Source organism: Neovison vison, chromosome 1 (assembly GCF_020171115.1).
Source record: "Neovison vison isolate M4711 chromosome 1, ASM_NN_V1, whole genome shotgun sequence".
Classification (NCBI taxonomy): domain Eukaryota; kingdom Metazoa; phylum Chordata; class Mammalia; order Carnivora; family Mustelidae; genus Neogale; species Neogale vison.
In genome coordinates, this window is record NC_058091.1 from 9432448 (window position 1) to 9449364 (window position 16917).

The 16917-nt window shown below is 54.5% G+C and overlaps 1 protein-coding gene across 3 annotated transcripts in view; it reads right to left on the bottom strand.

Annotated features, from left to right (window-relative positions):
• The window catches only part of SYNJ2 (synaptojanin 2), a 94186-nt gene that overhangs the window by 34978 nt on the left and 42291 nt on the right, over nt 1-16917 (bottom strand). For all 3 annotated transcript variants that reach the window (XM_044243166.1, XM_044243156.1, XM_044243175.1), the window contains exons 5-8: nt 14245-14328; nt 7209-7270; nt 2924-3020; nt 310-482 (exon numbers count right to left, since the gene is read on the bottom strand). In XM_044243166.1, the coding sequence (XP_044099101.1) occupies nt 310-482; nt 2924-3020; nt 7209-7270; nt 14245-14328 (416 nt within the window). The remainder of the gene's footprint in view (nt 1-309; nt 483-2923; nt 3021-7208; nt 7271-14244; nt 14329-16917) is intronic.

A 16917-nucleotide genomic window follows, 5' to 3' on the forward strand; every position in this document is an offset into this window, starting at 1 on the left:
CTCCTCGGGCCACGGGGCTGGCGCTAGCTGTCCCTCTTCGCTCTCGTGGGCTTCACCAGTTCGGACAGTAAGTTCTGTGGTTCCCAGAGCTCCATGGTTTCACCTGGTCCCTTTAATTATCATTTATTTTGCCAGAAAACCACACTTGGCCACCCAGTCACCAAATTCATGAGCATGGTCTGAAGGCAGGAGGGGTCTGAAGGCACTGGAAGCCGGGAGCCCCCCCATGCCTGACACTGTGGCCCCGGAGACCGCAAGTGCGGCTGCAGAGCGGGGGAGGGGGGAGGAGGCAGGTGGAGGGAGACTCACCGTGGACTTACATTCTCGCCCTTGGCGAACACGTCAAAGTCATCCCAGTGCAGCTTCAGCTGCGGCCTCAACAAGTTCTCCAGTTTCTCTAGCTTCCCACCTTTGGCAAACTGGTGGAAGTCGAAGTTGATCATAGGCGTGTCGCCGGCGTGGCAAGAGGCCCAGAGCAACTTCTGAAAGTGGAGAGGGAGAGGGTGGCCAGGGAGCAAGGGCCGGGACACGGCAAACCTCTGGTGGCCGGAGTCGGTGGGGGGGGGGGCGTGTGGGGGGCGGCGTAGGGGGGGCTAACCGCGCCGGCTAGGGCCCACGCTCCGGCTTGAAGGCACATGGGGGACCGAGCTGTTCACGCACCCCGACCCTGAAACGGAAGGACAGAGCCTCGGAGTGCAGCACTGCAAAGAGCATCCTGCCCACATCAGGGCAGGGGGCCAGCCCGGGCTGAAGATAGCTGGGGAGGCCGTGGCTCCCCGGCTCGCAGCTCTGAAATGACATCACCCCCCGCCCCCGCGGGGCTCCTGGGAGGGCGCCAAGGAGGGAAGGACCACACTGTTCTGCAGACCCCCAAGTGCCATGGGCCTCTCAGGGACAGGGCAGCCCACAGGGTGGGGGCTCATAATCCAGCTTCCCATTGCCAGGTAACCGGTGCCACCCAGACAAGCGTCAGCCTCAGGCGGGTGTGCTCCTCGGTGCCCCATCCTCCCACCAGGGTCCTCTGGGTCCCCGTGAGGGGAGGTGCCGGACAGACGGCCCCGTGAGATGGCAGGAAGGGGTGACGCGGGGTCAGGGCCAGCAGGCCCAGGCTGGCGTAGGACCTGGGGGGGAAGCCAGGCCAGAGATGGGGGTGCGTAGCAGGGGCTCCAGGCAGCTTGGGGCTCCTGATGGAGGCCTCCCCCCAACACAAGGAACCTCTGGGGCACTCCAGAGCGCTCTCAGGAGCCCTGGGGTAGAAACTGGGCCCGCGGCCTCCCCCGGCACCCAGCCTCAGGCCCAACCCACCCTGATCCTCCCGCATAGCTTCAGGTTCGACTTGTCCAGAGAGTCCATGAACTTGAAAAACTGGAAGAGCGTTGGGCCCTCTGGTCCCTGCAACTCAAAGTGCCCACCACTGGGAGCCAGAACACCAGCGAGTGCCTGGAGGTGGCCGTCGGAGAGCACTGCCAGATAAAAGCAGCTGGCCGAGCTGAGTGGTGTCCCCTTCGCCCCTTCGTGATGACACAGTTTGGAGGGAGCACCTTGTCGGGCTGTGACTGAGGTCCGCGGCAGGCTGCCGGGGCACGGAGCTCAGGGCCGAGGGAGCCGCCGCTCGACGGGACACCAGCGGGTCTCCCCTAGGCAGCATCTGCCGCCTCCCTGCCCAGCAGCCTGCCCTCCCCGTGGGCCACAGGACCCCTGCCGCTTCCTGGCCCCCTCGTGACAAAGAGCCCGTCCACAGGGTGCACTGCTGCTGGCTGACAGGGGGCTGAGGACATGCCCTCTCCAGCACTCAAGACATAAAGGGAAAAGAGGTTCTGTTCTTTCCTTCTTTTCCCTTAATATAAGCCGTCAGCGTTGCTGCCAAGATGGTTGGGAGGGGAGAGACTCAGCAAGCTGACTGCCAACGGCAACAAACCCAACAGGAAAAGCAGGTCTGGCCAGACGAACTTGGCCACCAGGGAGTCTGCTCTGCGTACATGGCCTCTCTGCCCGCCGGCCCGAGGTCAGCAGTCAGGGGGACAGCAAGCACTGCTCCCCGTGAGCCGAGGTCTGCCTGCACTCTCCCCAGAAGGGGCTTCCTGGACTGTAGAACAACCAGTGGGCTCCTCCCCATTAAGCGGGGGACACGGGCCCCTGGGAAAGGAGCTTGGACATCGCCCATAGCTCCTTCTGGAGCCGTGCAAAAAGCAGAGACCATCGGGAGCTCTGGGAACAGGGAGAGGCCCTGGTGAGGTGGGCGGAGCTGCCCCCTCAGCTCCCCGGCTCCTTCCCTGTCTGCCCCCCCACCTCTGCACACCCCCAACTCCTGAAAGTGCCCAGAGAGGCCACAGGGAGCCCACGGGGAGCTGGGCACGGGGAGCTGCTCCCTGGGGCAGCCCAGACAGGGATGAAGATTTGAAGGCTGACGTCAGCGGGAGGAAATCTCGTTAAGGTTCCTGCCTTCAACTGAGCAGGAGCTCTGAGGGACGGCGCCAGGCCAAGGGCGCTGCAGGTGTTTCGGTGAGCGCGCCAGGAGGCAGAGCCAGACCAAGGAAGGAAGGGAGCTCGGGCTCCCTGAGTGGTCAGGACCGAGGGGCAAAGCCCCCGTGTGTGTGTGCATGTGCACGCGTGTGTGTGTCCCCAAGACAACCAGGGAGGGAGCCTGGCTCTCCTGAGCCCTGGAAGCCCCAGAGGGAGCCCTGGAGGTGGGGGATGTTGTGTTGGAGCACATTCTCTGTCAGCTCACAAAAATTAAATTTTGTACCTCAGGAGCCCAAATCACCTCATGCAACAGAGCTGGTGGGAAAGAGCCCCCCCAGGCGTGGTGACACAGTGCTCTTCCCAGTCCTGCAGGGAAGCGTGCCTCTACATGGGGCCGTCCTGCCCCTCACCCACCGCCACCCGCCCCACCGGGCCTGAAAAGCAGCACAGCAGCGTTTACCTTGAAGGCTCTGTTGAGCACCTCCTCTCCGCCTCTGCTCCCCAGCAGGTTCACGACCACTTGCTTCCCATACTGCTCCTTCAGCAGCACCATATGCCTGCAAAGGCACAGGCCAGCACGTGACCCCTTGTTGCCAGTGCACAGACTGCCACCCCACCCTTGAGGGCATGGGGCACAGGAAGGACCTGTTTGGCACCAGAGGTCCAGGTGGAGATGTTCCCCGAGACCCAAAATTGGTTGGGGTGGAGGGGAGACCACCACTCTCTCCCGGCCACCAACCCCAAGGTCAGGGACAAGCGTGGCAACAGCCTATTTGCACGCAAGGCTCAGGTCAAGAATAATTCACAGCACATCAGACTTCTACATAAGTTTAACATCAGATGACGGACATGCCAGACTTTCTGTAAAATACCACTGTTAAATCCAGAACAGCTAACCTGGCCCTTTATTAACGGGGTCCAAGAAGCACAACACGCGTGTTTCTGAAATACATCTCTAATTTCACTTGGGACCTTCTTTCTTGAAGCTAGAAAAGCTCGTAGGAGGGTTGTTAACCTCAGTGTCTGTTATCTAAGTGCCGTATTTCATTATGTGTAATTACGTGTGATCCAGGCAAGAAGGCGTGGTAAAATTTCAGGCTTTAGGAAAGCATTCATAGATCAGAGAATTTTAAAAAATACATATGTTGTGAGGTGCCTGGGTGGCTCAGTTGGTTGAGCGTCTGACTCTTGGTTTTGGCTCAAGTCACAATCGTGGGGTCCTAAGATCGAGCCTCGTGTCCGATCAGGGAGTCTGCTTGAGATTCTCTCTCCCTCCCTCTCCTCCCTCCTCGGCTCCTCCCCCTGCCCACTCTCTCTCTCAAATAAATAAATAAATGAAATCTTAAAAAAACACATATGTTGAAATATTAGGGAAAGACTAATATTTGTCTTTTATCACCAGCTTTTGTGAAAAGCTAACTCGATAACTTCACTAACACTAGGACTACTTAAATGTAATTTTTAAAAAAATACAGGGGAAGACAATACAAAAAAGAGATGTAAACTGCATTTTCATCATGCAATTTTCATGCCTGGAGATAGAAAAAAGAGAAGATAGCATGCCACAGTATTAAAACTGGTAGAACTGTATGTGACTCAAAATCGTTTTCATCTTTATACATTTTGCGTTTTCCAAATTTCTAGGCTGACATTTTTTTAAGTTAATTAGTGCTAAGGAACCAGTTTTAGCCGAGTTTGAATGGAGGTCCTCTGCTGACTCCTTTAGGGTGAGCTCCTGGCCGCCCCGCCCTCCCCACGGTGTCCCCGACCAGGGAGAAGGTAGGGCTCCGTCTGACTCATGCCATAGGGCTTCTGCACAAGCCTGTGCTCTGGGGGAAGGTCCGACAACAAACGGAGCGTGCGCAGGGCTCTTCTGGGTCTGCCTGCCTGGGGAAGGTATGTCCTGCCCAGAGGTCAGACAGAGGGAGCCAGAGGGCAGGCTCTGCTCTGGGGCAAGTCTGAGCTGCCCAGCTCTGTCGGTCACTGAGTGAGCCCTATGATTTGGGGGTGAAATGCAAGTCACCTGCCACAATGAAGCTTGTTAGAAATAAGGCTGATACGTGACCCTGCGTCTCAACGGGTTCCAAACCCAGAGCTGGACGAGAAACAATGTGGCCCATCACACCAGCCCCAAGCACCCTTGACCAGATTTTCCATCCCTTCTGAGCTACTCCTTTGTCTGTACCATAAAGCTAATGCTCCTCCTATAAAAGACGGTTTTGAGGGCTAAAAAGACAAAAGGGACAAGTCAGGGCTTGGCACAGGAGAGCTGGTTTTCCTTTCCTTCCTTTTAAAAAAATTTTTATTTCCTTGAGAGAGAGAGAGAGAGAGCGTGCACAGAGGCAGAGGGACAAGCAGGCTCCCCGCTGAGCAGGGAGCCTGACTGGGGCTCAATCCCAGGACCCCGGGATCATGACCTGAGCTGAAGGCAGGCACTTACCTGACTGAGCCACCCAGGTGCCCCACTTTCCTTCCTTTTAATTTTAAAATGAGATAATACACTTACTAGTGATACACTAAGACTCACCTCAGGGCTCCCGGGGGGATGTTGAAGCCCACCCTGAAGCCGGCGAGACCAAGCCCGGTCTCCCTGCTCTGGGCATCTGGGTCCTTCTCCTGCCTGTCCATCTATTACTGTGGTGCAGAGCTCCCTGGAGAACCAGGGGGCTTTCTAGGGCATGTGGAGTCGGGTAGGCAGAGCATAACAGAGCAGCCAGCAGGAAAAGGCACCCTAGCGTCCACCCTGGGACCGCAGAGGCAAGCAGCTCCGCACAAAGAGAGGGAGGAAGGGGAGGGCAGGATCCTGCCCAAGTGAGACCCAGGCGCCGCCCCCCATGAAAGGTTAACACTGCCACCCAAACTCTACCAGCGAGACGAGGTCCTCCTCAGGCCAGCATAGGCAAGGCCTGCTCAGGGCATCTCCTCCCCGCCCCACACCCCGCACAGCAGGTGGAGGAGAGGAAACAGGGAACAAGCCAGGGAACGGAACAGCCCTGGCCACAGGTGTTCTGTGTGTACACGAAGTACCCAGGGAAAGGGGTGTTGTGGGGATGGGTTGAGGGATTTATTTTAGACCAAACACATCAAAGAAGGGAGAAATTCCTGAGAGTACCCTGATGTCCCAGAGATGGGGGCACCCCTCCAGGGGTGGGGGCACCCCTCCAGGGGTCGGCACACCCTCAGTGGGTCTGCTGGAGAAGCACATGCCCACATTCCCACCCTTCAGTGAAATGGGCGCACTGGGGCAGCACCCAACGTGAGGCCGGGCAGCTGTGCCCCAGGCCTGTGAGAGCACAGGGATCCCCGGCTCGGCCACTTTAGGAAAGGAGTGTGCCGTGGGCCCCATTTCCAGCGGCAGCTGCCTGTTGAAGGGCTCCCGGTCTGGAAGGGGCTCCTGTGAGAAGAGAGAGCCTATCCTCTCTGGGCACGCACTGCACACTAACAGGATTCAAAAATGTTTACATCGGTGTAAACATTCTTAAAATGTGTGTATTTTTATTTTTATTTATTTATTTTTTAAAGATTTTATTTATTTATTTGTCAGAGAGAGAGGGAGAGAGAGTGAGCACAGGCAGACAGAGAGGCAGGCAGAGGCAGAGGGAGAAGCAGGCTCCCCGCCGAGCAAGGAGCCGGATGTGGGACTCGATCCCAGGATGCTGGGATCATGACCTGAGCCGTAGGCAGCTGCTTAACCAACTGAGCCACCCAGGCGTCCCAAAATGTGTGTATTTTTAAAAAGCTCATCACAAAGCTTTTGAAACAAGCCAAGCATGCATGCCCTTTCCCTTCCACTGCGGTCAGCTGGGGAGGAATCTTGTTTTCAATTTCCTAAGGACATTTAAGGCAGCTCAAAGTCTCCTACAACAACTCCATATACACAATGCACAGAACACATGAACAGTCCTGAACACAGGCAAGAGCATGTTCAAGTGCACACACAACCCTCTTTAGAGTGACAGCCCACTAATGATGATGTGCTAATTCACAGTCACGGGCTGCCACTGCTAGTCTGCGGCACACAGGAAGGACGCGTGTGGATTTAACGTCCAAATCAAGCTTTAGGCAAAATGACTAATACCCTTTAAAAAAAAATCACTCTTGAAATTTTTATGACATTCACTAAATTTTTAAAATTAGTATTCAGGTTAAACATGCAAATATTTTAAGAAGCGATTAACTATGTCAAATACGAGTTACTGTTCAGTTGACTGATGGCTTTTCATAAGAAAGTTCTGTAACAGGAAATGCGTAATGGTCTAGTTTGTGGTTCAGAAAATGAGCTGTATATCTGCCAAATGGTCTTCTAGAATGATACATGAAAATCTAGCAGTGAAATCTTTAGTAGTGGGAATTGGAAGTTAACACTACTTTTACTTCTCACTTTATACCTTTCTAGACTATGACTTTTTAAGTCTGGGACTATATTGCTTTTAAAAGAAAAATAAGCAGTCACAAATATCCTATGATTTACGTTATCCCTTGTTAACTAGGACAAAGGGATAAAGCTTCATTAAAGAACAGGCTGGTAAGATAAAATAACTGCCAACGGTCACCTCAGTGACCTCGGGAAAACCTGAGAGCCACTAAAAAATTCCATTTTGTAAATTCCCCTCTTGCCCAAAGAACCAAAGTAAAAGGCAGAGGCAGGGCCAGGATTTGGGGTCCTCCCCCTCCCACTGTCCCATCTGGTTGGCGGAAGACTCCTAAAAGGATGGGGGGCTTAGGGTGGTGTCAGAAAACCCTACCTGTCGAAAGCAGGGGCATTGGCTTCGAGGCCTCTGTTGAGTCTCAGATGATGAGAGCCAACCTAAAGCAAAGAGAAATAACACTAGTGATTCCTCCTGCTCCGTGAACCCAGGAAAGGATGGTGCTCCCCATCCCCTTTGCTGCCAGCCAGGCTCCCCTTCTGTGGCACATTCACAGATCTGGAAGGCTGGCTTTGAACTCAGGTCCCAAAGCCTGAGTCTGGCTCTGAAGCAGGCTTTCCTAACAGCTGTGTGGGTCCTGTGCTGGCTGGAATTCTTCCAAAGGCAGAAGAGAAACTTCAGGGTCAGCCCACGAGGCCCACGTCAGATCGGGAGACTTTTCCACAGTGCAGAGGTGAACGCCAGCCAACCAGGGGGAGAGAAACCACTTCTCAGCCTCCTCTGCAAGTCTGGGGACCTTGACCACCCCTAAAATCTGAGTTATGGCTACCTGCAAACTAATCTGCCTTATGTTTCAAACTACCTATTGAACATCAAAAGTTTAAAAGACAAAACTACATGGTGGTATTGGGGCTAGCTCGAAAAGGCTCTCCCTGGATGAATCTGGGACAGTGTGAATGCCGGACTGTAAGTGACAGTAATGGATTATGATCAGATAAATGAGATAGGAATTCATAAACCTCTACAGATGAGAGCCGGCTGGTGCCTGAATGGACAGATGAGTGGACAGAGAGGTGGGCTGGTGGACAGGGGCAAAGGGAGAGGTTCTTCCTTGCGGAACACTGATCGATAAATGTGGAGACAGTGGTGGACAAATCACCATGTTACAACCATCATAGTAAAGAACGGTTCAGCAAAAATCACCTGTTGATCATAAACATTCAGAGAGAGTTTGATGGTCTGGGTCTTCTGTAGACACTTATCAGCTGAAAAGGAAGACATATTAACTTTAAAGAAAGAAACAGAGCAGCTCCGTCCTGAGTGCTGGAAATTAACATCACTAACGAGGGAACATGTGGGACAGAGATGGGACACCCCGACAAGGATGGGGTCGTGGCAAAGATCCACACCCTGAACCTGACTGTAATAAAACACCTGGAAACCCTCACATGAGGCACCTTCGATCTAAAGAAAGAGAAGACCAGCATCCTCCAAAAATGTCAATGCCCGAGAGCCAGAAGGCAGAGGAAAGGATCCGGATCAAAGCAGACTAGAGACGTGATAATGAGAGGCAGAGCAGGATTGCGTCCTGGATCCCTGACTGAAGGGGGAAAGGTGACGGGCAGCATGGGGACAATGGATAAATCTGGACTGTGGACCGCAGGTGAGTTTGGAGCACTGTGCCACACCTGCTGACCGTGCTGATGCAAGAGAACACACCTGCTTTCAGGAAAAAAGTCCCGACATATTAAGTAAGGACGCGTCATACACAGAGCCCGACCACCAGGGGTTTAGGAAGGAGCGTATGGCATGTGTGTGGGCAGCAAGGGTTCGTGTCCCATGAATCTTGGGACAGGACGCATGGGAGTTCCCCTATGTTCCTACAACTTCTCTGCAGGTCTGGAATGATTTTAAGAAAGAACGTTCTTGAAGAGTATTGTTCGGCTCTGCCGGTTACGGGGCTCGTCCACACCATCGAGCGTCCCTGCTGGGTGTGGACCGAGGGTTATCTACAAGTCTTCACGCCACACGTCACACATCCGTCCGTCTTCATGCCTGGGAAAAAGCCAGTCTAGACGACGGGCTTCTCAGCAACAGACTTAGAGATCCTGGGGTCAGGCATGTCCATCTAAATAATTCCACGAAGTCCCACGTCCCTTTAGGTCCTAAGAAGCCTTGGGAAGCCCGAGGAGAAGCTCCAGCAGTCGTCTTCAGCCCGCGGCCGGGCTTACCCTGGGCTCCTGCTCCCGAAGGCACGGACCCCTGGCTGAGGACATGCGAGACTTCACCGCCCAGACCCGGGCTGCGCCCCGCGAAGACGGCTGTCCCCCGCGCTCTGCGGCCGGTCAGCTCCTGTCTTCTGAGCTCATGAGGCGGCGCTGGCAGGAAGCGGCCCTCGTTCCTCTGAGCCACCGTGTGTGAGATCCCCGAGGGCTGAAGCCCAAGATAGGGGGGCTGCTTGCTGCGGTCAGCTTGTCTGTCAGTGACAGTCTGCCCTGGAACCTTCCCAGGAGAAGGCATAAGGGGAGAGTGGGCAGACAGCGGGTCAGGGCTCAGAGCCTGGTGTTTAGTCGTGACAAGTTCTGTGACTGGACACGTCAGCCTCCCCCCGGATCACAACCCAGAGCTGCTTCTTCCACAAGCAGGAGGAGATCCCAGTCACAGACGACTGGACGCTGCGATTTAATTGGGAAAGCAGGCAACCCCAGTATCAGGTGTTTTATAAATTACCCAGCACAGCCAAGTTGGGGTGCCTCCCCCCAGCAGCTCCCGCAGTAAAATGCAAACTCCTCAGGGGCGCCTGGGTGGCTCAGTGGGTTAAGCCGCTGCCTTCGGCGCAGGTCATGATCCCAGGGTCCTGGGATCGAGTCCCACGTCGGGCTCTCTGCTGGGCGGAGAGCCTGCTTTCCTCTCTCTCTCTCTGTGCCTACTTCTCTGCCTACTTGTGATCTCTCTCTGTCAAATAAATAAAATCTTTAAAAAAAAAAAAATGCAAACTCCTCAGCCTCACACACAAAGCCCGGTCTCCAACTGGCCCTTGCCTGGCCTTCCTGTCTGACGCCTGCCCACGACCGCCATGCCTCGGGCTGCAAGCAGCTTAGCCTCGCCACTCCCGGGTCACACTGTGAGCACTGGGCCACCACGCCTGCGTGTGTGGTCCCCTCTGAGGCTCCCTTCCCTGCCCGATGCAGCCCGATCCCTCCCAACTGGAGTCTGGGCGAGCTGGGCCTCCCCACAGCTGCCCCAGGGATCTGGGCCTCCTCCCTCTGGGGCTCTCCTCACACCACCCCGTGACCCCGCCGTGACCTGTCCCCTCCTCCCGAAGGCACGGGCTGTGACGTAAAGTGCCCCCATGTACCCACAGGTGCTCAGTGAGTGTCTGTGGGACGGACGAAAGGCTTGCTCTGAGGGCGGGGTGACGGGACAGCTGGGAGCCTGGTCCTCGGGCCTCATCTTGACAGAGAGAGCGTGGACACTGTCCCACCTCACAGGCCTCGTGGAGACGGCAACGCTCACTCCGGGGAGCCACGCTTTCCCAGTGCAACCTGTGTTCTCGTCTCCTAGACGGTAGAATGTACGTTGATAACATTAACAGCTACCACTTGTGTGCCCTCCGGGTTCTGGAAACTGCGCTGAATTCAACTATGCGCTGTGACAGCTCATCTTCCCCATAACCCCAGGAGGTCGGCTGTTAACTGTTAACGTCAGAAGAGTCAACTAAGGGGCGCCTGGGTGGCTCAGTGGGTTAAAGCCTCTGCCTTCGGCTCAGGTCATGATCCCAGGGTTCTGGGATCGAGCCCCGCGTTGGGCTCTCTGCTCCGCAGGGGGCCTGCTTTCTCCCCTCTCTCTCTCTGCCTGCCTCTCTGCCTACTTGTGATCTTTCTCTGTCAAATAAATAAAATCTTTAAAAAAAAAAAAAAAAAAAGAAGAGTCAACTAAGGCTTAGCAAAGATAGGAACTTCTCAGATTTGTGGGGTTTTGTTTTGTTTTTTGTTTTGATAAGAACCTTTTTCTGAGATAAAAACTTTTCATTTTTTTTATTAAAGATATTTATTTATTTATGTGTTTGACAGAGAGAGATTACAAGCAGGCAGAGAGGCAGGCAGAGAGAGAGAGGAGGAAGCAGGCTCCCTGCTGAGCAGAGAGCCCGATGCGGGACTCGATCCCAGGACCCTGAGATCATGACCTGAGCCGAACTTGTCAAAAGAATACGGTTCCTAAGTGAGGGAGCCGGAACTTGAACTAGAACCAGGTCCTGTCCCCGCAAAGCTTGTGCTCCGAGTCACAGGAGAAGCTTCCTGGCGATCGGGATCCTTCTGGCAGCGGCTGCCGGTCAACACGGGAGCGGGCGCGAACACAGACCCGGACCCACGGTGCGCGCGGCTCTATCCCGGATTCAGGTCACTTGCCTTAGAAGGATCTTTTCCTCACCCCAACGTCTTACTTTTGAAACTGTTGTGCTACAAGCCATGTCACATCCTTTTGGGGACAAAAAAAAAAAAAAAATCATGCCCATACAAAGGAGCACATCAAGGGCCTTGTACCCAAGAGCCTGGTAACGGTGCGACAGGGAGGGGGCGGGTGTGGGCAAGGTGGGAGCAGCGGAGGGACTAGTCTACCTTGCAACCTCCTCTGGCTGCTGACGTCATAGGACGCTTCAGACAGACACCTCAGTCACCTTGGCAAGACCCGTCTGCACACGCGTGTGACAGGCGAGGAAGAGTCCACGGACCACGAGTATACAGAAAATATACTCTCGCTAACCATACCAGGAGAGCAATTAGCTTTAAGTGTAAGATTTCAGTGTGGCTATTTATAAACTGCAAAGCTGTTTACATGGTAAAGAGGAAATTGTGGAAGGTCCACGGTGGCTCGAAATGGCGTCAAGATCCAGGAGCCCGTAGGGAAGGCATCGCTGCCGTGGAAACGTGCAGACAAGTCATCGTCCCAAGTCCTCTCTGCCTGTCCCCACCCCTATGCCCTATCTCCAGCAGGGCACCTTGGTTCCCCGGGGAGCCCCCAGAGGGTGCAACACTGCAACTTAAGATGCTAGCTATTGGCCTAAAAATCCGGGCATTTTTCATTTAACGTAAGTAAAGGAGGAGGGGAGGAAAGCCACCCGAATCAGTCCTCGGGCTTGCCACGGATAGTTCCAGGAGGAGGGGGACTGCACACCGTCCCCGAGAGCTGCCCTCCTTGTCGCCCTGCGAAGAGGACCCAATCTCTCTTTGATGGTGGATACGGTTTCAGAGGATAAGCATGGGTATGAGACCCAAAGGTTAGCAAATCCTTTGTAAGATTAATGAACACCAGAGCCTTTGGAAGCTTATTTTGAAGAAACCACGGTGGTTCTAGGGAAGCGAGTGTGATGAATCTAGAAGGTGCCACAGCTGTCAAAAAGCGAGCCCCCCGGACCCTCACGGAGGCTGCCTGTGTCAGGTTGAGGGGCAGCTGTTTCAAGGCAGGGTCAGGCGGCATCAAGTGGGTCAAGCTGGGGACTGAAATTAAAGAGGGGAACGACAAACCAGTTTTGCTTTGTTTTGGGAAGAGGGAGACCAGAACATGGGGAGTCCTAGGAACGGGGTAGAACATGACAAAGGGCTGGAAGGCCTCAGACAAGACACAAGGGAGAGAGAAACCTTCTTGAAGATCTGGGGAATCAGAGTCACTCTGATGCATCCCCTGCCACACCCCGAAGACAGCCAGCCTGTAAGGCAAGGAGGAGTCCGCGGGTAATCGTGGTCATCCCAAATTCCAGTCTCAAGGTCAGTGTCAGGGGTTAGAAGGACCCGGAACTGGACGCAGGAGCAAAGGGGATGAATTTCAAAGGCTCCTTCCCAATTCCAAGACTATCATGACCACCCCCATTTCTGGATTTCTTAAAATCTTCATGTGAAACCTAACTTTGTTTCCTGCTTCCTTTTTATCCCTCCTCACTTGATGTTTGCTTTTTAGTCTTCTAAATACCCAGCTCCAGAACTTCCAGAAGGAAAACTCCAAACCTAAAGAAAATCAAGTTTCAGAAACCCTCTTTGGAATGTCTCCAATGGGTAAATCATACTATAGAGAATTTCTAGTAGAATGACAGTTGCTTTGGCCTCCAGGAGAGCTGGGAGGGCCCGGGGAGGGGTGACAGCCAGTGGGGACAGGGTTCTTAGTGGTGATAAACCCTGTAAAATTAGTCACAGTGATGGTTCCATGACTCTGTAAATGCACCAAAACCCGCTGAATTGTACCTTTAAGTGGGTGCAGGTTATGGTATGTAAATTAGATCACAATAAAGCCATTTAGAAAAACTGTCTTGGGATGAGCTCCAGAATCATCTTCGCCCTCCTAATCAGGCTCAGGGTATCTATGCCGTCACGTAACACCACCAACCGTCCTCACACATCTTAGTCATTCCTTTCTGATGGGAAGACCGAAGGCCAGAGAAGCTTCTCCCTCCCCCAGAAGTGAGACCCCCAGGAGACCCGCACGCCTCCACTTCTCTCCAAGAGCTGATATGTTTCCTCATCAAGCCTGCCCATGGCACAACGATGGCCATGGGGTCAAGTCAAGGGCCGGGGAAAGACCCGGTGGTGTCAAACACCCCCCAAGCCCCCGGCAGACGGCCCTGAGTCTCCAACCGCCATCACACAGCGTAAGAGGAGCCCAAGCCACAGAGGCCTGGGCGGGGAGGGGAGGCCTCCCGGGCGCACAGACAACCTCTTCGGCCAGAGGGGGAAGATCTGGGGTCGACGCTGAGGAACCTCAGACCCACTCGGCCCATGACCTGCGGGGAAGGAGCTCGCGAACGAGACAGTGCCTTGGTTCACGGACAACAAACGTGTCCTTGGAACGTGGTACCACGCCCTGAATGCTCCCTGGGAGAAAAAATGCCAAATACTCTGGCACAGGCCAGAGTCCTGTTTTAGACCGCAAGGTGTATTTTTAGAAATCAGGGGAAAGTTCCATGCCATTCTCACGTGTCCCCACAGCAGGGACCTCTGGCCATCGGACCTGCTGTATGGCCCCTAGGGTCCGAAAACCCCTCAAAGCCCCGTGGGACAGTCACAGCTCTCAAAACACATCTTTGGCCGTGTTCCCAATACACTGAACTTGGGGGCTAACAAAGTCATTCTACTCTATTATGCGATGTGGCTCGCTTCTCAGCAACAGCCCCCCTTCCCAAGTCACGGGCATCGACAGCAAGTTCAGGGTCAGAAAATCAGATACAACGTATACATTTCAGTATCTAAACACACGTACACACACACACACACACACACACACACGTGTGCACACTTCGGCAGCTCAGCTCAACCCAGTGGGGCCGGAGCAATGAGCTGAGAAACTGAAGGAAACACGGTTAAAAGCAACAAACCACAGCTGTTCAGAAGAGAGAGGCAGGGGACTTACTTTTCTCATTACCTACCTGAAGCCCTGGCTGCTCCCAAAACAGCGGAACGGAGCCTCTGATCTGGACAAAAGACGACACTCCGTCATCCATGTAAATCGTCTGCACCGCAAGGAAACATAAAGGGAAAGTATTTCTCAATGAAACCGAATGTCCTGGGGCCGGGTAACGGGATCCGGCCGCCTGAGACCCGACACCAGCCCGAATGAAGAGCAGGCAGCAGACTTCTGCGCCCTCTGCTCCCCTGGCCAGCCTGGCCTCGCTGCTCCCCGACCCACAGGCCAGCCCCGTGTGGTCACGGGCGTGCTGGCGACTGACCAGCCTCCGAGGAGTCTGCGGCGGGCACGGGGCCTCGGGGGGAGCCGCAGCTGCCCAGGACTAAGGAAGGCCAGCAACACCTCCCCGCTGCCGCGCAGGGCCGGAGGCAAATGTGCTCTGGAATTTAAACTAAGACCTTCCTCAGAGCCTTCTGTTTTCACCTTGTCAACTAGTTGAGCAGCAGAGAGCAACTGGAAAGGGTGGGATGAAACCAACAAGCGATGGCCAAAAGACCTGGGTGACCCCACAAGTCCCGGAGTCTGCCCTGGACACTGCAGGCCAGGACTTGACTTGAACTAGCAGTCGCTGCTGGCCGTGTGCCGCCGTGTTCTTAAACCCGCCACGAAGTCAACATACACAGCACAGCTTTCATAGGGTTCCAGGGGGCGGGGGGCGCGGTGGGCTCCTGCCTGGAAGCAGGGGATACTCACCGGCTAAAGAACGGATCTCCTGCCCCCCCACCACACACTGTTATTTTGGGGGGTACCAGCTCCTCTGCCTGCAGGTCCCCCCCAACACTGTATGCAAGGGAGCGTTACAGGGACAAGAAGTGCAGTGCTGAGAGAATCACGAGGGGAAGCTGCTGGGCTGATCGGACGCACGGCCCTTTATCTGAGTAATTCTACCCTGGCCTGGCAGGGCCAGTCTGGGCAGCGCTGCTGATCCTTTCCATCTCTTACCAGCCTGCTCCCTTACAGGGTAGCTTTCCGAGCGGCTAGATCATGCTCAGATCACACATGCATTAGTAATTCAGTGGCGGACCTGAGCATCGGACCCGCAGCTCCCGGGGACAACGGGAATTACGGGAGGCTGGCACCTATGGAGTTGAGCTGAACTCCTCTTTCCAAAGGGAAAAGCATCGGGTTAAGAACTAGTCTGTTTCTGGATACGGACTAGCAGCAAATGAGCTTCCCCCTATTATTCTGCTCAAAATAAGAACAAAAACAAACAAACCCCAAACCCAAAACCAAAACCAGTGGCATCGGGATGGCTCAGTCTGTTAAGACGTCGGCTCAGGTCATGATCCCTGAGTCCTGGGATCCACGCCCACGTTGGGCTCCCTGCTCAGCGCAGAGTCTGCTTCTCCCTCCGTTTCTGACCGCCCCCCTCCCAGCTCATGCTCCCTCTCTTTCTCTCATAAATCTTAAAACACAAGAAAGCAAACCACCAAAAACAGAAGAAAGAAGCAGATTGTTTAAACTCACGCAGGCCTCATTGACTACAGAGAGATCAAGAACACACAGGTCCAGATGACTGAGAAAGAAACCGATTTCGCCAACATTTCTCTATCGGGATAGCCCTTACCAGCGCCAGGACCTGATTTAGGCTATGGAACGCTTACCCTTCACTTAAACGTGCGCTAAATGAGCTGCTTCTAGCATCAGACCACACTCCTCTTGAGCCAGAACTTGCACAGGCAGAACGGGTTTCAGCAAACACCCACCAGGAGGCCCCACACTCCAGACCCCACCCCAGGACGGGAAGAAAAGCCGCCTCTCACTCTCTCCACTCCTCCCTCCCACGGGAAGATATTCCAGTGCTGAGTCCCATTCATCATCGGGGCCACCTTCTTTGTTGCCAAGGTGATAAGACAAAACCAGCAGTGGGTTTGTGGCGCTTTCCTTCCTGAGCTGAAGAACACAGCCTGGATACTCCCTGCAGCCTGGAAGTAGTCTTCCCAGAGGGTGTCGGGGTCCAGGGGGAGGGGAGAGGAGGGTGGAGGGGGGAAAGTGGGTTAGCATGTGGGCTCTGGGACAGCACCTTCCACCTGCCAGCTCCCAGGTGCCCTGCAGGGTGACTCTGGGCACGTTCTTTAACCACTTTGGGCCTCAGTTTCCTTCTCTCGGTGGAGTTACCGTCACCCGGTCACAGGGAGGAGTAAATGAATAATGAGGGAAGGTGATCCCAGTGCCTGGTGGTGGTTCGTGGCTCTTGAGGGCAGGAGAGCGCCAGCCAGGAGTGTGAATGAGGCCCTGCGGAGGACTGACGGCCCGGAGGGCCCGTTGCCTGGTCTTGGCAACTCGGGAGCGGCCCCTTTCTACAGAGTGGTGGGAGCAGAAACCCAAGGACCCTAAAAACAAAGGGATAAGGCAGGGACTCTCGCAACCCAACAGGTACTCTTTGATCTGAAAGGCTTTTGCTCAATTCCCATTTCCAGGCGAGGGGTTTGCAAACCAGTGCTTTCCAAGCGGGCTGCATTCCTGGGAGGACATGCCACTGACCTCACCTGTCCGGACTGATCCGTGCCCTTATCTTTAATGGACAAATATTCTTCCTCTTTTTTTTTTTTTTTTATTTTTGGCTTTTAGTAGAGCAAAGGGACTTTTGGGGGTTTGTTTTTCTGCCTGGTGAGTCAGAGCAATCCTACCAGGT